General features: G+C 39.2%; 1 protein-coding gene across 1 annotated transcript in view; it reads right to left on the bottom strand.

Annotated features, from left to right (window-relative positions):
* Positions 1-4,460: 4,460 nt before the first annotated feature.
* The window catches only part of LOC126200504 (odorant receptor Or1-like), a 47,227-nt gene continuing 28,972 nt past the window's right edge, over positions 4,461-22,715 (bottom strand). Inside the window, exons 4-7 of the mRNA XM_049936717.1 lie at positions 11,989-12,088; positions 9,212-9,325; positions 6,475-6,630; positions 4,461-4,520 (exon numbers count right to left, since the gene is read on the bottom strand). Of these exons, the coding sequence (XP_049792674.1) occupies positions 4,461-4,520; positions 6,475-6,630; positions 9,212-9,325; positions 11,989-12,088 (430 nt within the window). The remainder of the gene's footprint in view (positions 4,521-6,474; positions 6,631-9,211; positions 9,326-11,988; positions 12,089-22,715) is intronic.

The following is a 22,715-nucleotide window of genomic DNA, read 5'->3' on the forward strand; positions in this document are numbered from 1 at the left end:
GTGTGTTAAAATAGCAAGGCACGTAGGAGAGAGAAATTTGGAAAATGGGAGATAGACGTTCTGAAAGAACTGAGCTTTTACTGGTGATCATGAGTATTATGTAGATAACAGAGTTAAGAAGAGCACTTCTTGCAAAAGGCAAGATCCCAGGCTCGATTGTATGTCTGTCAAACAATTTTCATCCTCCAAGAAATTTCAGTTATCAGGAAATTATTTATAAAAATGTTTGCATTAAAGTTATTCCCTCATAGATAAAGAACATGAATTTCGCTTTTCTAACCATAGCATGCCCAACTTTTAGTAAAAAGTACAAAGCAATTCTGATGGCTTAGGTAATTTGAGCGACAATTACTTTACTTTCAATACGGAAACCAGAAAAATTGCTGCTCTTCAGTTTAAGCATCTTTATGTAGAATTCTGTTGTTTCTCGTTCGCTTATTATGTGAGATATTAGCAATTAAAAATTTATGAGCAGCATATGAAAACTCGCTTCCGAGTTTAAATTATACTGATACTAAGGACCAATAAACAAATTGGGCATTGAAAAAAGACTCCCTGATTTTTAGGATTGTAGCATGGATCAAAACAAGACCAAATTATCAACTGATCATGGACACTAAAATGAATATCTTTGCAGCTATGAACATTGTTCATATTTTATGGGAAATACATCTTTTCTCCTGCAAGCGCTTTCCTGTTATGAATGGCCTACAAAATGCAATAAAGAAACGAGGAAATATTCCACTGTTTTCGTCCATGGATACAGAATGCAGTAAACACATGCTAGTGTTACCGTAAACTATATTCACAATCCTCTGTAAGTACTGTCATTCTCATACATTAGTTTCAGTGAAACCATTTCGTGTTCTGATGAACTGTAAGGGTGAAGACCAGACTACAATTCAGAAGAATTCACAAATTTATTTCAACACCAAATGGGATCCACTGAAGCTCATGTGCGGATTGCACTCATCCAGAGCTGTGAATATGCTTTATAGTAACAACACACAGATATTAACTAAATGTTGTATCCATTGACAATAACAGCAGAATTTTTCCTCATTTTTTCACTACATTCCCTAACCAGTTGAATAGAAAGAAGCTTGCTGTAGAAGACATGTGTCCTATGATAACGAATATAAACAAGTGCCCATAGGCCTAAGGCCATGCATGTTAGAGCCCATGCTTACTACTCATTCCTTCTTTTGGTCCACACTACCACCTACGAAACTACTTAATACTTTTTTTAACACCCTATATATTTGTTTACATTTTTGAAGTAGGTGGTGAGGATACGAAGAAACTATAAGCAGCAATAATTGTCTAGCTGATTAAATAAAAGAAGGGATGAAAATAGCATACTAAATAAGAAAGCGCAAACTATCAGTGCATTTGAGCTACCAGGAGCTAATTAGAAAGATGAAAGACATGTTTAATAGATGGAATTGTTACACACTTCAGATATTCCTTGTGAAAAACATTAACATGGAATGAATAAGGTGTTTTATTGGCAGCATCATAATTAGATGAAGTTATACACCACAAACCAGTACTTCGGAAAATATATGAGTAAGATTGGATACGATAGACACAGACATATATTACATACTGAATCCAAACCGTCATAACTTAATATATGACAAAAATTATTTTTTTCTGGGGACTGGCCACCAGACTAAACAGTTGAATAAAGGGCAGTTCCACAGAAGATAAAGAGAACACAATCAGAGAGAAATAGTGAAAGTGGGAGACTCACAATAATAACATGAGGCTTCACACGTTAAAACATGAAAAAGCTGATGAGATGAGATTAATATTTCAACAGACTAGAGATAGGGCAGATGAGAGATTGCTCTCCCGTGAATTTGAAAGATTTCACAGGCTAGAATATGTCTTTGGTATAATTTCGCAGTTACTAAAATTAGCAGCTCAGTTAGGAAACTGGTGATTTTTTTAACTTGATGGGCACTGCTATATACCAGATTTTTCGGACAGTAAGGAAAAAACTGAGCTATTAGCATTAGTTTCATATTTTACACTTGCAAATAATGGCCAGTAGTAACATAAAGTAGAAAAATAAAATAGTAGAAAAGGTTTTTACGCAGTTGAGGGAAAATGTTAGAGGATGCCACTGAACGTGAAAACACTGAAATGACTTTAAGGATACCGTTAATAAAACATTATAAGATTGGGAAGGATCTAACTCAGATGAGGGAAAATGTTACAGGATGCCACTGAACTTGATAAAATGGGAAGAATACTTACGATGCCGTTAATTGCAGTACAGAAGAAAATTTGGACACTGCAGAATTAAAAGGAGGATGGCCTCAAATGAGTAATCAAGTCTAATAAACTCTAATTTTGTGGAAGAACTACTTCTCATATACATTTGGTTATTATGAATCATGTAATAGCTGACGTTATGTTTACATTTTCTTATACACTCCTGGAAATTGAAATAAGAACACCGTGAATTCATTGTCCCAGGAAGGGGAAACTTTATTGACACATTCCTGGGGTCAGATACATCACATGATCACACTGACAGAACCACAGGCACATAGACACAGGCAACAGAGCATGCACAATGTCGGCACTGGTACAGTGTATATCCACCTTTCGCAGCAATGCAGGCTGCTAATCTCCCATGGAGACGATCGTAGAGATGCTGGATGTAGTCCTGTGGAACGGCTTGCCATGCCATTTCCACCTGGCGCCTCAGTTGGACCAGCGTTCGTGCTGGACGTGCAGACCGCGTGAGACGACGCTTCATCCAGTCCCAAACATGCTCAATGGGGGACAGATCTGGAGATCTTGCTGGCCAGGGTAGTTGACTTACACCTTCTAGAGCACGTTGGGTGGCACGGGATACATGCGGACGTGCATTGTCCTGTTGGAACAGCAAGTTCCCTTGCCGGTCTAGGAATGGTAGAACGATGGGTTCGATGACGGTTTGGATGTACCGTGCACTATTCAGTGTCCCCTCGACGATCACCAGTGGTGTACGGCCAGTGTAGGAGATCGCTCCCCACACCATGATGCCGGGTGTTGGCCCTGTGTGCCTCGGTCGTATGCAGTCCTGATTGTGGCGCTCACCTGCACGGCGCCAAACACGCATACGACCATCATTGGCACCAAGGCAGAAGCGACTCTCATCGCTGAAGACGACACGTCTCCATTCGCCCCTCCATTCACGCCTGTCGCGACACCACTGGAAGCGGGCTGCACGATGTTGGGGCGTGAGCGGAAGACGGCCTAACGGTGTGCGGGACCGTAGCCCAGCTTCATGGAGACGGTTGCGAATGGTCCTCGCCGATACCCCAGGAGCAACAGTGTCCCTAATTTGCTGGGAAGTGGCGGTGCGGTCCCCTACGGCACTACGTAGGATCCTACGGTCTTGGCGTGCATCCGTGCGTCGCTGCGGTCCGGTCCCAGGTCGACGGGCACGTGCACCTTCCGCCGACCACTGGCGACAACATCGATGTACTGTGGAGACCTCACGCCCCACGTGTTGAGCAATTCGGCGGTACGTCCACCCGGCCTCCCGCATGCCCACTATACGCCCTCGCTCAAAGTCCGTCAACTGCACATACGGTTCACGTCCACGCTGTCACGGCATGCTACCAGTGTTAAAGACTGCGATGGAGCTCCGTATGCCACGGCAAACTGGCTGACACTGACGGCGGCGGTGCACAAATGCTGCGCAGCTAGCGCCATTCGACGGCCAACACCGCGGTTCCTGGTGTGTCCGCTGTGCCGTGCGTGTGATCATTGCTTGTACAGCCCTCTCGCAGTGTCCGGAGCAAGTATGGTGGGTCTGACACACCGGTGTCAATGTGTTCTTTTTTCCATTTCCAGGAGTGTATTTTATGTTTTAGATGTACTGGAATCATGAATATTGTGTATTGGTAGATCCGATAATTGTAACAAAATGTAATTATTTCTTCGGACACAACGCTAAAGGGACATAACTAACATGACAAAGCTAATTTGTTTAGACAAGTGTCCCCTTCTGCAACTAGTGCTGTTAATTTCATTGCTGTGTTTAGTTGCTATTTCCTCACTCAAGTGAAGATTTGAATTAATTTACTTATTAGAGAAATAATAATCACAACAAATAGGTAAATTACTTGATTGGTATAAATTGTCATTGTTTATTATTCAGGTGAACATATAAATGATTTGTAACTGTGTATGAGGATATGTCACACACTATAGATAACAAATATTGAAAATGTCATTTGAAAGAGTGTGCATAATAATTTAAACTAGCAGTATTGTGAACAACTGTATTATTCATTTGAAATTTTTGTCTTAGCTTATATAAGATATTCAATTAACTTTTGCTATATGTCTTCCAATTTTGTACTAGTACTCCTATATTTTTTTTTACTCCAGACTACAGTGGAGATGTGTTTTGAACACTGTACCACTTATCAACCACATTCACTGCTGAGATTTCATTCAGTGCTGTGCACCTGGAATAGCATGTTCAGCAGGACGTAAGTTCCGTTGAGCACCTGTAGGTAGAACAATACCTAATTAGAACAGATTAAAAAAGGCTAAACAATGAAAAACCGTGAAATGTGGCTGTCGGATTCATACTAACACCTCACATACAATTCATTAACAATTTCAAACACGTAAATCTTACATGTTAGTGTGTTGTGCTTGTTATGTACGAACGTGCGTTTTCATACTTTCCTCGTTACTTCAACGTTATTTTTATTAAGTTCATTGATATCAGAATGTTCTTTTCTATGATTATAGGCTTCCATGGTTTGTACGAATTATCAAACTACATCTAATATGATCTTAGGCTGTTGCATCTTGTTATATGGTTTGGTTCGTACCACCAATGTGGCTGCAGCAGAAACACCTGTACGAAATATATATTGTTATATGGTTTGGTTCGTACCACCAATGTGGCTGCAGCAGAAACACCTGCACGAAATATATTTCACTATGCAGTACCCTATTCTTAAATACGTTCAGTAATAGATTCACGTGTGTAAGTGGAGTGCGATTCAAATACAAACTAGTTCTCCTAGAATTTTCGAGAAGATATTTCTCAAATAATGGGACTTTCTGTATTAGTTGAATACATATGTAAGAAAGGATAAATATATTAGGTTTTCGTCACAATATTTTTTGGCAAACAGATTTCGAACATGAGACAGACTTTGCTGCATTCCTGTCTTGTCTTGATGCCAGTGAGGAAACGTTCAGATACAGAAAGATCACAAGAACTTTGTCAGTTTGAACCTAACCATGCTGACATAGAAATTTCCATCATTCTAAAACACACGCGAATCCTTTTTTCGTCTCTTATTCTGTTTACGTGTGTAAAATGAATATATTTCCGCACAGGGCGCAGTATTTATCTATACAGTGCAACAAAGAAAATGTTTCTGCATTTAAAAAAAACACTTAAAATTGCTTAAAAAGTCTGTAATTGTATTAAAGCTATGCTCCAATATAGTCAGGGGAGTGTGCATCTGAAACATTTGAATAATTGGCAGCTGAAAAAAAAATTAAAAGTCACTCTCACACCCACCGGGAAAGCCACAAGAAAATGTCAGAAGCAACGAAATCAGCATTGTTCGGCAGTTTCCTTAAGAATATAGCTACAAACGTTATTGCAAAATTACTAGCACAAAGCGATAAGGCGTCAGAATTGCATAGCAGAATGAGATGGAGGAAGCACAGAGCTGAATTATTTAGCCACATAGTATGCAAAGCTACAAAGGGTAGAAGAAGTAGAGACATACAGAAGAAATAGATACCCATGGGTAAATCAGTAGCCTTTAACAGAAGTACTGTACAGGTTTCAGTACTGAAACAAAGTTGAGGCAGATGTTTCTAAAACAGCAGTTTTGTTCTAAAAGCAGCATTACATGCCAGTAACCCAGGACTAGGGGACAGCTGGGGTGGAGTAATTAGCAGCTGAAACGTGATGCTGCTACAGAAGAACGATAAGACTTAAGTGGACAGAGAAAGATTGAAATGAAGAGCTAGTGGTATGAATATCATCGTAAAGGAATCTGCGGACAATCCTCACTGTTATCAGAATATTAGTGATGAAAGGCCTGTTGGGGTGTAAGGCAGCACCGGTTTAAAGAATTTCAGTTGTGGTTGTAATTGATGAACTAACAGCTGGTAAATTACCGGAATTTCGCGCCACACTACTTTCCCCACAGGCTTTTTCGGTACTCCGCCAGTCTTCCCATTTCCGTGAATTCATCATCCGCCTTATACTACATACTCCTGCTCCCAATTCAAAAGGAAGACAACCTTACGTATTATTAACGGATGACACATACGTCACAACTGTCCCTTTTCGAACGAGGCGACAGCTCTATAGTACGTGTTGAGTAGTTAACTTAGCACGGGAGGGGCCAATAGAGAGAAAATTTACGGAAACAGGCAGAGATCAGGCAATGTATGTTCAAGATTTATGTGCTGCTTGCTAACCTGGAGTAACATCTGCTTCGACAGCTGACACGTCTTTCCAACTGTGATCTCGACTGGCCTTCCCACCATCATCATGAGGATGATCAGGTTGCGTTTGAAGTGAGCATCGCAGTTGATCCAACCACAGCCGAAGGCCGAGTCGGACAGCTTCTCACTCTGTAACATTGAATGTCTCATTAAGGACGAACTTGGTAAAATGTTTCACAGTCACTACTGGTGGTGAGATAGCACATCTGCAGAATTCGTAACGCCATAGTTCTTACATTTATTGACAGCGTTTTGTATGTGTATATCCTCTGGGTACGGAAGTTAAAGGATTAGCTGACAATCACTAGGACTACTGACGCTACATTTGTAATGAACATGTATTACGGTTTTATAGTGACCAAAAATGTGATAGCACCATGGCATCAGAGTAAACCGGTGTATACATTTTTGAAGGTGGATGTAGTATAGGGCTATTTACTTGTAAAGAATTGTTTACTTGTGATAAGAGCCCCAACGGAATGTGAGAGTCCACAGTGTCTGTGAAGAAAAATGGTTTTAAACATAGTAATGGAAAAGTACTCTGGAAGACGTAGCTGTGGTCAGCTCAGTACAGATAGCAGACAGTTCATTGCTATTTGCAATGAGGGACATAGTTACAATTTAAGTTTCTCAAGCAATGCCAGTATGAAATTTGTAAAGAGACCACTTTCAATGAATTGGTCCAGAAAGTTAATCCACTGAAGAGACAATCCTTGTATAAATAATTATATAAAGTCATGATCGTCCAGGGTAAAGCCTCAACAGTGAAAATACATACATACTGAAATAATCTTCTCGTAGCATTGGGAACAGGAAGTTAATTGAAATCAAAAGTGCATAGAGCGTTATCTTAAATTTTTATTGATTCAACTGTGAGTTCTTAGTGAAACATTTATGTTGCTTTAACTAAAGGAAATACTATTTTGACTTGTTTCTCATTTTTTTAATTCATGTATGACATAGTTTCCTTGTTTTAAGTCATTTCTACAATAAGACTGTTGATTTCAAAGACAGCAACCAAGCAAAGAAAAACTGTCAAAATCTTAATCTATCAGTGCACGACCCACAAAGTAAAATTTATCAGTGTTGGCTAGTTTAACATAGGTATATTTGTATTGTACACCCCTATAATATTCATTAGGACAGTATGTAGTCTAACTATGAATGGAGAGACTTTGGATTATGTGGACAGGAATGTGTATTTGTGTTATAACCTAATTAGGAATAAAGACACCAAAGTTCCCATCCTATGTGGAAGTTTACACATTGCCTAAGAGGGGTGAATAATTAAATTGAGGCTACTCATTCCATAGTAAAAGTCGGGATACACACATCAGTTTTTTAATATCTAATATTTACATTGTGTGAGTTTTACCCCAGTTCCTTCTACGTGTCGAACTTCTACATCTATTGCCGTTCTATGGTCCTAATTTAAACAATATTCAACAAAGGATGACTTTGCCTTCTTTAATCTCCAGCTTCAGCGATGTTGTCTGAGCCTAGTACAGATCGGATACCCAGTGTACCTTATATAGCAGGACTAACATTCTTGGCAAAGAGTCTTATGAACCTCTCTTCTAACGATGGAAGGTTGCTTATTCTCTGCGTTGAAGAAACGTCTAACAAATTTAAATGGAAAACAGATAAGCACAAAGAAACTCTTTGTCTTTCAAAATTTCCTTGTCCAGGTAGAAATTATACCTATAAATGGTGATCTGCACCACTTCCTATTTGGTCTATGTTGTTCGCTGGGTAGATTAAAGATCTGGCTTCTTTATCCGCTTTTACAACTGAGAAAGTTGTGAGTAATGTTGGACCTTAAATTACTGATGTAGCTATTGGTTTTACTGTATTAAACTACTGTTGTTAACCTTCTTGGGACATGGTTACGGAAAGGAAGCCGTGGATCATGTGGTGAAATGCTGCATGTTTATAAGCTGTGGGATGTAGAGAAGAAACTGGGAAGAACATGTCAGTAAAGGTGCCTCTCCAGATAAATTTAAAATTTCCATTTACAGTTTTGTATCTGTAAGTTGATTCTAGGAAATCAGTGGTGGAAATCCCCAACTCAATATTGAATTTTATGTTATAATGGCACTGGTTCATATTTTCAACAACCTCTCGAGTTGTCTAGTGGAACCTTTCCTAATACATAGAATTTTATTAGCATGTTAGTTGATTATATGGCTGCAGGACTTATTGCACTTTGTGTTCACGTCCATGTTGTTCTTCTTCTCTCTTCAGATTTTATTCAATGGAGCTACTAAATTTCGCAAACAGTCTCTTGGTAGATATCTGGTACTGCATCAATGAAATAAATCTCAGTGTGCGACTGGGAGATCCACTCGTCATACACGAGATACAGCACAGGTTTATTAAAAAAGGATTAGAATTTTTTTTCCATTCTTGGTGCAGGATAGTAGAGGAATTCTCTCTTGAAGATTTCCACTCAGTTTGGCCAACCCTGCTGGTATAGTTTACAACCTCAGGTGTGAGTAAAGTCGATTTGCATTTCTACAGTGCCAGATTATAGTTTTCCTTCTCTCCATGGTGGTAATTTTTTGGCTACAGTCTTCCAATTTCCATGCAACTCTACAGCTTTTTATACAGGGATACAGTATGTAACATTCTGAAATTAACGAACAAATAAAAAATAGAGTTCTAAATTCATGTGATACAATTGAGTGGCATTCTATAGATCACTACATACCTGGTCAGTTGTGATTTGTCCGAAAATGCAGTACATCCCTGTCTGGAAGAGGACAGGAGGTATCGTGAAGAGGGCCTTCGTAGCCTTTGTCAGACTTCCGTCTCTCTGCAGCAGCTATTCATAACAGAACAATGGTTGATTGCCCTTGAAATCAGCTGACCATATTTGTAAAACTATATTCCTATGACATAACACTGTACATATGTATTTATGAAGCTACCTGCGTGTGCACTAAACAACACACACACACACAACTGCCTACAAAATAGCAGAGCAAGAATTCTGGGTAAGTATGCAAAACATATGACTTCTACATTAACTGGTATAAGCATGACTGCAATCACTACACGAGAATCAAAGGTAATTAATACTTTGGTAAAGTGTCACGCATTACTCATGACTTAGGAAGCAATAACAGCGATTCTGCGAGTATCGCACGAAAGAACTCTCCGCAACGGATTATGAAATGTTACTTCACATCTACATTTACATCTACACCTAGCAAATCACTGTGTAGTACATGACAGTGGGTGCTTCCCACTGACCAGTAATTAGGAAGTCTTCCTGATGCACTCATGTATGGAACGCGGATAGAATGATTGTTTAATCGACTGTGTGTCAGCTGTAATTAATATAACATTGTCCTCATGATACATATAGTGTGATGTGAGGTGGGTTGTAGTACATTCCTAAAATCGTCATGTAAGGCTGGTTCTTGAAATTTTGTATATAGGGCTTCTTGGATAGTTGGCGTCTGTCTCCAAGCGTGAGGCAGGTCAGTTTCTTCCCCATACGAGTGCACACTCTCCCACGCATAAGACTCTCCTGTGATCATTTGTTGTGTCCTTCTCTGTATAAATTCAGTGTCTCCTGTTAGTCCCATTTGTTACTTGTCCCACATACTTGAGTAATATTCTAGGATGTGTCACACGGGTAAGCAACGTCTTTTGTTATCCGATCGCGTTTCCCTAGTATTCTATCAAAGTCTGCCACCTGCCTTACTTATGATTAAGCCGATGTGATGGTTCAATTTCATATCCCTACAAAGCGTTAATCCTAGGTATTTGTGTAGAGTTTACTGATTCCGACTGTGACTCGTTGATAACGTAGTCAAGAGGTGCAATTGAGTTTTTTGAACGGTTAAAGAAATTTGACAAACACGACACCACCCTGAAACCTTATCAAGACCTTAAATGTAGCGTCCTAGTTGTGTATTAGAGTCGAGGAGCATAAGTGCAGTGCACGTGGACTCACACGAAAGAAAATTCGGATGTCGGCCTAAGCGTGTAAACAAACCTGCGAATTGCATGGATTTTTTAATTAGTTTCATTTGTAACACCTTCTACACTCACTGCTGCGTCAGCTTATCACAGTTAATATTATGAAAATTATGTTGCACCAACACAGCACGTCTTCTGCTAGGTGACGTTGACAATGCACATTGCTCTTGACAACAAATCAAAAATAGTACACGCTAATCAAGTCAGAATTTTTGTTGCGTTTGGAAGATATAATGGCATTTTATACAGGAATTTTTCTTGCTTTAAAATTACGAATACTTCCGTTCTCGTAAACTTAATGTAGTTAATGGCGAGAGTTCCCAGAAGAGGGTGCTACGCGTAACACACTTTCAAACTACTGTACGAAAAATATTAGCGAGAAAGTAAACCCCACTATGAGCTCATGCAGTTGATGCTACTCAAACTTTCATGTCAACACCATTACAATGGTGCGTAGTCATTACAATCTTACTAAAAATTACATAACGAGTCAGTGTGAAATACAAAAAATCTGCTAGTTAAAGAATCACTATTCTTTAGTTTAGGTTTGCTACCATAAACTTGAATCGACGAAAACAGTCCCCAAAAGTTGCGATTAGTATAGAAAACAGGAAAATATACATTACAAGAAAAATTACCTAGAAATATGCTAATGCCATATTTTAATTTCATTTCATGTTACTGAATGCAGTGTAAGTTGAATTAAAGGAAAATGAGGATATATTACATTGATCCAACAATGATTTCTGCTTTGTTGTAGCAGTATCCTCAGTTTTGTCAGATGGCTTTGACTAGCAAGATAACGGTGTCATGAACATATGCCACATCAACATTAATGCGGAAAACAAGCAGCGATTGGTCAGTAAGACAGTGACGAAAAAGCAAGTGTGGTCGCTGTATTACATCACTAATAGCTCTTAATACTCATTTACTTCATATTAATAGGAAAATTATTCGTAGATTACGAGTTTCTCTTCTTCCTCACAAGCCACGCTGGGTAGCCGATATGTCTGAAGCATCCCGCCACGGTTAGCGCGGCTGCCCCCGTCATACGCTCGAGTCTTCCTCGGGTATGGGTGTGTGTGTGTTGTCCTTAGCGTAAGTTAATTTAAGTTAGATTAAGTAGTGTGTAAACCAAGGGACCGATGACCTCAGCAGTTTGGTCGTATAGGAACTTACCACAAAATTTCCTCCTGAGAAGATGCTAGTGATATAAGCGCAAGCCAAATGTTTGGAACCATTACGTAAGTATACATGTGATACTTCAATATCACACATGCAGGAATTTGTTGAGACGGACACAACACAATTATCAAAGCAAAACAGCTTTGCACTAGTTGAACGTCTTCCTTGCTAAACATTTTCTGAGTTAGCGATGCCTTCGAGCTTAGTGTTGATTGGTGTCTCCACAGAAACCAATAGAAGCGTTTGCTATATGCACTACCGATCATGCAAATGTTGTTTACACTTTATCATAGATTAAGTAAAATTACTTACACCACATGTGACAAACATATTGGAACATAAGTTTGCCATGTTGATAAACAGAAGAATGAAGATAGATATGTTCATTGACGTCTGCAACAAAGAGACCGACCTGCAAAAAAATAATATACGATATGAAAGCATGCGTTTAACCATACAATGCAAGATGTTATATTAGACAGTAAATTTTCTGTTGTTTCGCATGACAGAGTGCTCTGCTCGTATGATTTTTGTCTCATCGTTCTGTGCAAAAAACCTGTTATCTTTTTTCCTTCTTTTTTCAGTTTCATTAATCAACATAGATAATGGTGTTGCTATAAAAATAAAATAAATAAACAAAAACTAAAAAGTATACAAGGACATTATTGTAGGAACTTAAGTCGATAGTAGAATCGTGACTACATTGTCCTAGTAAAATGTGAAATAAAAATTTGCCTTCAGTCACAAAGAATGGTTTTATTATGCTACAGTATGCATTTCGCTCATCGTCCTTTGTTCTCTGAAATACGACAAAGTGCTATGATCGTATGACTTTCATCATTTCGGTTTCAGAAAATGCCTTAATACTTTCTTTTCTTTTTTTCAGTTTCGTTAATAAGTCATTTTTTCTTACATAGGTGTCATTTGATGAAAATTTACTCTTTGTTTATGCATAAGTATGGTACAAGTTTGATTGGTTTTCTATGTTATTTTATATATAAGGCCATAGTGGTTTAGTTAAGCTTTGATAGTCTTTTTCACACCAAAATACATAATTTAACATTTTAAAGCCTGGCAGCATCTCATCTGAGGACTTATCACAAATTAGACAGGTCATCAACGCTTCGCAGTTGTTATATGTGTGTACAAATTGTATGTATGTTCTAATCTCCTTCTCCCCTACTCTAACTGTACATCTCCCCTTCCTCCATTCTCTATGCATCTCCTCCATTTACGCCCCCCCTCCTCTTTGGCTATCTCCAGCTTCTCCCCCTCCTACAGTCCATCTCCTCCTTGCATCCTCCTCTTACCCTTTCTTTCAGATCCCAGCCTTGTTTATTGTTATTGTGGGCGAACGCTGGATAAGGAAATGGAGTCAATCAAAATGAATAGGTAATTTGCTTAGGGTAATTAATATCAGGGATACAAGGCAGACTTCTCCAACAGCTGAGTCTATGAGGGAAGTAGCTACAATGACAGTATTTCTTATAGTTGTAATCTACGAATGTGTAAGATTGCTAAGTTTCGGATGATCAATATTCCATAGGAGTATTCTAAGTATAAATCGATAAGTTATAAATACAACATTTCTCTTTCCTCTTAAAACTGACTGCGACAAAGAGGAAAAAACAACATACGGTCATATATAATTTTTTTGTTTAAAATTAGGTATATAAGGGGTAATAATGTATGTGAAATAAACGGTTTGTCTAATGGTTATCACTGTTAACATTGAACCACGATTCTTATACATATTTTAACAACGCGTTTCGAGAGACAATGCTCTCATCATCAGGTTGTATGGATTGCATTGTCTCTCGAAACGCGTTGTTAAAATATGTATAAGAGTCGCGGTTGAATGCTAACAGTGATAACCAGTATAACGACAACCGCTACCTCGACTCCATAATGGATTATATCAAATGGTTTGTCTAATTGTTTAAAAACCTTGATATGCAAAAAAGAAAAAAAAAAGCAGTCCGCACATTTTTCCAGCACAGCATTTTCTTTCTCTCTATTCTTAAAAAAATATATGTAACTCATGAGCATCTGAAGGTTAATAGAATACCGTAAAACGGTATTGTAGGAAAGCAGTTGAGAACTCTTACAGATTTTTGCTAACTTCCTTTTCCCATTATATCTTAAATACTTTTTTATACTTACATATTTAAAAAAAAAGAAAACATGCAGCCAGTGTGTCCCTTAATTTAGTAGAGCAGCTGTAAGAATCTGAAATAAGTTGCTCAAAAACTTTTTAAGATTTTTGCTAACCAAAGTTTCCTTTTTATGTTCTATATATATATTTACATATAATATGTATTTAAAAAATACTGCCTACTCTTGTCAGAAATTTTATATAAGTATTGTGTAAAAACTTCAAGTACATTTGTCAAGAAGTTTCCGAGATTTTTGTTAAACACATTTCCTCCTTATCTATCACATATATATTTATATGCCACATATGTTTAAAATGTATGTAGCCTATATCCGTCCGAAAGATTGTTCTAGTGTAGAGAAAAATGCAAAAAACCGGTCAACATTTTCCGAGATGTTTACTGGTAATGTTTCCTCTTAATGTATTACATTTATATTTATGTACCATACATACTTCTAAAATATATGGACTATATCCTTACATTTATTAGTGTATCTTGTAAAAGTCTGTAGTAAATTTTGTGAAAATTTGATGCAAATCGCTCAAGAACTTTCTGAGATATTTGCTAAAATCCTTTTTCCCTTACTGATATGAAGGTAACGTCCGTTCTTAAGGCCATTGTGTAATATTTTGAAGAAAACCTGTCAAGAGATTTTCGAGATTTTTGGTAAAAATTTTAAACTATAGTACTGACACATTCCTTTCAATGAGATTTTCGTACCTAAATACCGTCCCAATTTCCAACACATATTTTTTTTTCTAAAAAGAAGTATACGTTTTTTCGCGTATTTTATTTACTTGTTTATTTAGTACAATGTATTTAATGCATTCTCTATACTGTTTCCACCACTAACCACTTTACTATTGTCTTGTATCGTCAGTAAGGAACAGAAAGGAAAACGAAACAAAATGTAATTCTTACATTTCACTGAAGTTGAGTAATGTTGAAACTGCCTGAAAAAATGATTGCGGAATCCATATTTTGAAACATGGCAGATGTCACAATTTTATTCGCTACGTTTCCAGGCATGTCCATAACTGAACCTTTGCTAATAGCTCCAGCTACTATCTGTTATGGCATTTTTTGTTGACATTATCGAGAGGTGTCACTGCAGAAGGTAGAATAGCCGTGAGAGGTTGGTGAGTTATCTTTCTCGAGAGCTGACAGCAGATAAGGACATGCAATCACGATTTAGTCATCTTAACTGTGGTGAAAGTATCCAAAAGCAGAGACTACATTGAAAAGCATTTACCGAAAAAAGTATGTAAAGGAACCTTTGCGTAAAAGCAAACTTTAATATTCGTACACTAGGCTGTGCAGGGTATAATAGAGGCTCAAATAAATTATTTTCCTCTTCTAAATTGTTTTACAAAGCCCGTCAATTGGCACAAGGCTAGCAGGCTGCCATCAGCAGTGAATTTGCTGTGTGAGTTCTTTTGTTCCGAAAAAAGTTATCTTGCTAAAATCCAATTCATCTGACTCTCAGCACAGCGTAGTATAACACACATTCTGCGTTACTAAACATACGTGGGCGTCACTGTCCATTTAACTTATGCCTAAATGTTCTCTTGTCAATTAGAATCACCTAAATGAACGTGGTAACGTCTAAGTCCGTCAAAAACTCGTGTCTAATAGTGCTATCAGGGTCAGCTAAACATTATGGTGACACGATGTTAGGGAATTAGTTTCATCTTGCAGCTGTTCGCCCCAGGTAGGTGAGTGATCAGCGCGACAGAATGTCAGTCCCAAGAGCCCGGGTTGTATTCCCGGCTTGGTCGGAGATTTTCTCCGCTCAGGGACTGGGTGTTGTGTTGTCCTAATCACCATCATTTCATGCCCATCGACGTTCAAGTCGCCGAAGTGGCGTCAAATCGAAAGACTGGCACCAGGCGAACGGCCTACCCGACAGGAGGTCCTAGTCACACTGCATTTTACATCTTGCAGTTCAAAACGTTTGTTGTTCTCTCTTGTAACACAATGGAAAATACACGACTCTCTGATGCAATAGCATATTGAGCAGTTGTAATACACATTCATATAGATATATAACAAGGGTTTTGTAAGCTTTCGCACTCATCTAAACAGTATAGCGACTCCATGGTGGGATACCGACTTTGTCTTGCAGAATCAAACGTTTGCCATCATCTGTCGATAGCGCCAAAAGTTGCAGTACAACAGTAATACATATTTATTAAGGTAAAAACTAAAGATTGCCATGTCCGTCAAAACTGATGCGTAAAAAGTGACCCATGCTATTTCTGTGTGTAACTTGTGTGTATTATGTAAACACATGTAGCTGCTAAGTGGGGAGTTAACTGCTTCTGCTAAGACCAAATGAATGTTACTAGTAGTAAAAAAAATGTTAAATTTATGGTTATCCATTTACGTTACTTGTTCCGACAATATAGCACAACAAATCTTACTAAAATGATGCGTTTTGATAACATGTATTATGTCTTACATCGTTTAACTACATACTTTCGTAATATGCAAAAGGAAACTCCTCATCCTCAAAAGAAAAATTTACATAAATTAAAACACAAAAAAGACGTAGCTGGCAGAAGACAGAGATGGAACATCGCCAAAGATGGTGGTGTAACAAGACACAGATTGAAGGTCGATAGCTAGAAAGCAAAATTTTGTCACGGAAGTATAATTAGAGATCTCTGAATTCAAACGTAAATTCGAACTTTGCAGATAAACTAAAATTGTACTATTTTTCGAAAGATATAAGATTTTGAACACGAAACACAGGTTACGGTTTTCAGGTTAAGCAGCACTTGTTAACACAGAAATTTCGATTGCTCTACCACACTTTGAAAGCACAATATGCTTTAAAATGAACTATTTCCACATCTGAATTGTCTACATTACGTACTAAAATACACATGGCTCACTTGTAGCCAATATTAGTTAGGTTTAAGTAGTTCTAAGTTCTAGGGGACTGATGACCATAGCTGTTAAGTCCCATAGTGCTCAGAGCCATTTGAACCATTTTGAACTTGTAGCCAATAGTGAGATAAATTATGTTAGTAGGTGGACATACTTTGATCCTAGTACCACACACGAAATTGGTCAGAACGTAAAATTCATATACCCACTGTGGTGGACCTGACATTGATGGGCCACTTCTGTGAAGGTTTGGGTTGTAGTACAAGGTCATGACGAGAAGTAGGCTGATGGTAACTTCATAAAACAACATCGAATTAGAGTCATGTTACTATATCTCGTATGACTACACTCATACGCCGCAACGTGGCAATCACACATCTCGGCATATCAGCGTGGTAGGCGAGCTCCAGATAATATGGGCTAGCACCTAACCGGTAGGCCGTGACGAATGCACTTAGGAATAATGATACCTGCTGGTCAGCTACCAGCACGTGGTCCAGTTACGTGTAGCATGACTGCTTGTGAGTGGCATCAGCAGTGTAGACGATGGCCGAAAAATTACAGTAGTTGCCAGCCACCCAGTGGTAAATCCCACCTCTGCGAATGTTGAAGTGTGCTGCCATGGTGCCCACACCAGCGTAGAAGGGAATGTAGCTGCATGACTGTGTCACGATCCGTTGCACCTTGGTCAGAAGTCAACCATCGGCTGGAGTCAGCCTGGAATTTTTCCACCAGGGGACAAGCACCTAGTCCCAGAAAATGTGGTAGGTGCCAGAAGCTAATGTAGTGGCGGCGACTGACGAAGCTCATGGTGGCTGCTTGCTCACCCACGCTAGCGATGCCTTGTGCAGCCCTCTTGTCATAGTAGGCTTTCGGGCTGTGAATATAGCTGGTAAAATGCTTCAAGTCGCTCTGAGCAGTATGGAACTTAACATCTGAGGTCGTAAGTCCCCTAGACTTAGAACTACTTAAACCTAACTAACCTAAGAACATCACAAACATCCATGCCCGAGGCAGGATTCAAACCTGCGCCCGTAGCAGCTCCACGGTTCCGGACTGAAGTGCCTAGAACCGCTCAATCACAGCGGCCTGCATAGCTGGTAAGAAGTGATCATTAATTACATGGAATAGCTGCTCATTTGTTGGGCCAGTCGTTTTCCTGAGATGTTCATACTCCCTTCCGTGGAGAAACGACTCGACCCGTTGTCGTGCACTGGTATAGAATACAAGAAGGCTTTAAAGAATTCAACTAAGTCTGAAATTTTACGGAGGTTAGAATCAAGTGCTGAAAGACAAAATTCCACTGACGGTTGGTGTCTGTTCGGACCAGCGTCAAACACTGTCACAGGAACCCTTTGAGAAGTCTGGATTTTGTGACTCAAGAAGGGTACTTGTAGGAGCCTCATGCACTTAAGGTTCTGCATAAAACTCTTTTATTTCATTCAGACTAAACTATTACACAGGAATCTATCTCTCAGAGTTAGTTCAAACAAAGTATTCGACTGTTGCTCCCACAGATTTCAGAGTCCGAAGGGTGAGAGATAACAGAAGTTGCAGTCACTAGAAGCATTGTAAAGTACGAACAGCTCTGGAGAATTGCGAGAGAGAAAAGACTCTTATCAGAAGTTATCGGAGGCTGGTGTCGAGCGGCATTAAATTAGCGTCCAAAGTTGTATCTGTAGTCGGGCCATGAATCCACTGTCACTTTACAGCCATCGGTCTATCTGAACGTGGCTCTGCGCCTCCATGGTGCATCTTGCCAAACATGTCACCTAAGGACACATGCTGCTTGTCGTTCCACGAATCAGATTATACAGAATTTAAATAATTACAAATGTTGCCAGTTGGTACTTTATGAAATTACAGTATTAAATCAAAAGTACCTTCAACCATCTACAAGGTGAGTCACTAACTATTGCCACCTAGAATAGCTCCGAAAGTATGACAGCAGCTGAAAAGTTTGCGTGGGCCGGCCGCGATGGTCTCGCGGTTCTAGGCGCTCAGTCCGGAACCGTGCGACTGCTACGGTCGCAGGTTCGAATCCTGCCTCGGGCATGGATGTGTGTGATGTCCTTAGGTTAGTTAGGTTTAAGTAGTTCTAAGTTCTAGGGGACGAATGACCACAGCAGTTGAGTCCCATAGTGCTCAGAGCCATTTGAACCATTTGAAATGTTTGTGGGATAAATGTTGGCTGGTAAAATGGAGGCCATAATGTAACCTTCGTTTTTTGTTGCTAGGTGGGGTCGCGTCAAAGATATAAATATCAACTTTGGTTTTTTTAAATTGGATGCTATAGTTTGGTACTTATTTTCTGATAGCGGCTAGCGAGGCGAATCCAGTGATGTGTAACAGTAAGGTCTTTGTAGGTCAACGAAGGTCACACAGATGGCATGAACGTCCATTTGTAGAAGGTGATGACGATTGGTATCAGTACAGTGCTGCAATCCTCTTATCATGGATTGAGTGGTATTCCTTACGACTTCGGCGCATATTGAAGCACATGCTCTTGCAATTCTCTCTCGTATATCGTGTAAATATTAAATATTCGCCGAATGCGGCGTATCCATTTTACGTGCCATTGACATGTCAACATCATTTGACGTTTTCACAATACAACACTAGTAGGAACGGTAAAACTAGTATCGTCTCATCAAGAGAATTTGAATGATGTATTCCTTCCAAGAACGAGTCGATATACGGAGAATGGCTACGAAATTTTATGAGAGCTAGAGACTTATACGCTGAAAGATATCCTCAACGTACTCACCTTACACGTCGTACCTTTAAATATGTGTATAACAAATTGAAAACAACTGGAACTTTAAAGCATCAGAAACATACACGGCAAAGGAAAGCTACTGACGAGGAAACCTAAATCGGTACTCTTGCCACTGTGTTAGTTCGCGTCAAATCGCAAGGGAATCTCGCATGAACCAGAGTATTGTTCTGCATCGCCATAAATATTATCCTTACCATATCAGTCTCCACCAAGAATTAACTGGTACGAATTGTATGCGTCGCACTGTATTCTGTCTATGGGCTCAATTTCAGATTCAGAGGGATGACACATTTATTAATTTGTTTTATTTACTGACGAGGCTACATTCACGAACCATGGAAATGTTAATGTGCATAACATACAGTATTGTCAGTTGAGAATTCATATTGGCTGCGGCAAGTTGCACACCAAAAACCGTGATCGGTGAATGTATGGTGTGGGATTCTGCAAGACGGAATTACAGGCCCTATTTCATCGAAGGAAATCTTAATGGTAGGAAGTACACCACATTCCTGCAAGACACATTAGGTCTGGTATAGGAAAAAAATACCTTTTGGAACAAGGAGAAGAATGTGGTATGAACACGATTGGTGTCCGGCACATTCTTCACTGCTGGCTAGAAATGAGTTAAGGAGACAATTCCCAAATCGTTGGATTGGATGCGGAGGGGATGAGTCGTGGCTGGCTCGTTCGTGTGGGGATTACTAAAAGACATTTTTTATAAAGACGTTCTAACTACACCTGAAGGTATGCGAGAGAGAATTGTCAGAGCATGTGCTTCGATAGATGTCTATGTGATAAGATATGCCATTCAAACCATGTTAAGAAGATTGCAGAATTGCACTGATACCAATGGTCATCACTTCGAACACCTTCTGTAAATGGACGTTCATGCCACCTGTGTGACCTTCGTTGACCTTCGAAGACCTTACTGTTACACATCATTGGATTCGTCTCGATAGCCGCTATCAGAAAATGACTACAAAACTATTGCATCCCATTTGAAAATACAGTTGACAGTGGTATCTCTGAAGATAGCCCACCCAGCAACAAAAAACCAAAGTCATATTATGGCCCCCGTTGTCTCATACAACATTTGTCCCACCAACATTTCAGTTCCTTATTTTATGAGTTATTCTAGGTGGCAATAGTTAGTGACTCGCCCTGTATATTTTGACTGTAATTTATTTATGCGACCAGTTTCAACGTTTCACCCCGCCATCTTCAAATACGTGACCAACGTGTAGGAGGAATACAACCTCTTGTGCAGTCGAGATAGGGGCGGCATTATGTAATAAGTATCCATAGACTTTTAGTTTCGACTCTCAAGCCTTTGTTCATCAACTGACTCTTTATTGGTAAATATTTTTAATTGTTTCTAGCTGATACGACACACTATTGCATTATGAAATTCTGAAAGCCTAAGCAACGATACGTCATCTTCTGAATAAGAAAAAGTTACCAATGATTTAGCACAGAGATCGTTATTTGTCCGCTCTTGTTCTAATTTCATGACTTCCAACATATACCGAAAATGAAGAAATAGTTTTCCTTACTGACAATGTATATATTACATTCTAGGGTAATGAAGTTACTTAGTCCGCAGCTCGTGGTCGTGCGGTAGCGTTCTCGCTTCCCGCGCCCGGGTTCCCGGGTTCGATTCCCGGCGGGGTCAGGGATTTTCTCTGCCTCGTGATGACTGGGTGTTGTGTGATGTCCTTAGGTTAGTTAGGTTTAAGTAGTTCTAAGTTCTAGGGGACTGATGACCATAGATATTAAGTCCCATAGTGCTCAGAGCCATTTGAATGAAGTTACTTCAACACTTGAAAATGTAAACAATACTTTCTAGAAAAACAGTAATTGACTTCTAGCTAATGGACAGTTGCTGAAATTAGGTACAATACGTTACACACCATTTTGAGAGGCACAAGAGTTCACTATACCGCTATAAATAATGCATAACTTAAATTGATAAAGGAAACAGATTATTCCAAATTTTAGGTGTTTACATTGATAAGAAAATGAACGGGAAGTCGCATGTTGCAATTTTTGTTACACGTCCAAGCTGTGCAACATTTGGGCTAAGGACAATATCATATTGTACAATCAAGAATTTCGAGTATTTTTCCTTATTTTTAGTCACTAGTGTATTATGTCATCACACTCTGGGATAATGCGTTACTAGAGACTAAGTGTTTGCGGCACAGACGCAAGCCACATGAATAATATGTGGTGTTCTCTTTACATTATCTTCTAAACAACTCTTTAAACGATTTGGCATATGGACAAATGTCCCACATTTACTTGTCCTAAACTTTATTGTCAACAGTAACTGTTATAAATATGATAATAGAGGAATAAATAATTTACTCTACTGGTATCTCAAACTTTGACCGAGCGAGGTGGCGCTGTGGTTAGACACTGGACTCGCATTCCGGAGGACGACGCTTCAATCCCGCGTCCGGCCGTCCTGATTTAGGTTTTCCGTGATTTCCCTAAATCGCTCCAGGCAAATGCGGGAATGGTTCCTTTGGAAGGGCACGGCCGACTTCCTTCCACGTCCTTCCTTAAATCGAAGAGACAGATGACCTCGCTGTCTGGTCTCCTTCCCCAAACAACCAACCAACCAACCATATCTCAAACTTAATGTCGCACAGAAAGTAGTGAGTATATGCAGCCGTAAAAATCTTTCACCACATATCTAGTAATATAAAGGATGTAATCCATAATACAGTTATCTACAATCTCGAACTGAAATCAGATGTGCTCACATTTCCTTATATTTAATAGAAGAATTCCTGATTGTGTAGTCGTAATGTGAATACGTGATTAAATAAGCGTAAGAAAAACTGAACATATATGACGAGAAATTGGAAGAAGAAGAAGAAGAAGAAAAAGAAAAACAACGACGCGCCACTAAGGAATTATCAGAATATGACAAAGTCGGTATAGGTTATGTACATGTATAGACCAACAAATGAATACAATTTCAGAAAAAAATGACTTATTCAACAGAAACGTCCCACAAATTGAATACGTCAGTATCGTGTAGATCTACCTTTGACCCTTATGCAAGCAATTCTTTGGCTGGAAATTGAGAAACATAGTCTTGAGTGTCCTCTTGTGGAATGTCATGCCAAGCTCTTTCGAACTGGCTCGTTAGATCGTAGGAATTCCGAGAGGTTGAATAACCTTTCCCCTAATCGTTCAAA

This window comes from Schistocerca nitens, chromosome 1, assembly GCF_023898315.1.
Source record: "Schistocerca nitens isolate TAMUIC-IGC-003100 chromosome 1, iqSchNite1.1, whole genome shotgun sequence".
Classification (NCBI taxonomy): domain Eukaryota; kingdom Metazoa; phylum Arthropoda; class Insecta; order Orthoptera; family Acrididae; genus Schistocerca; species Schistocerca nitens.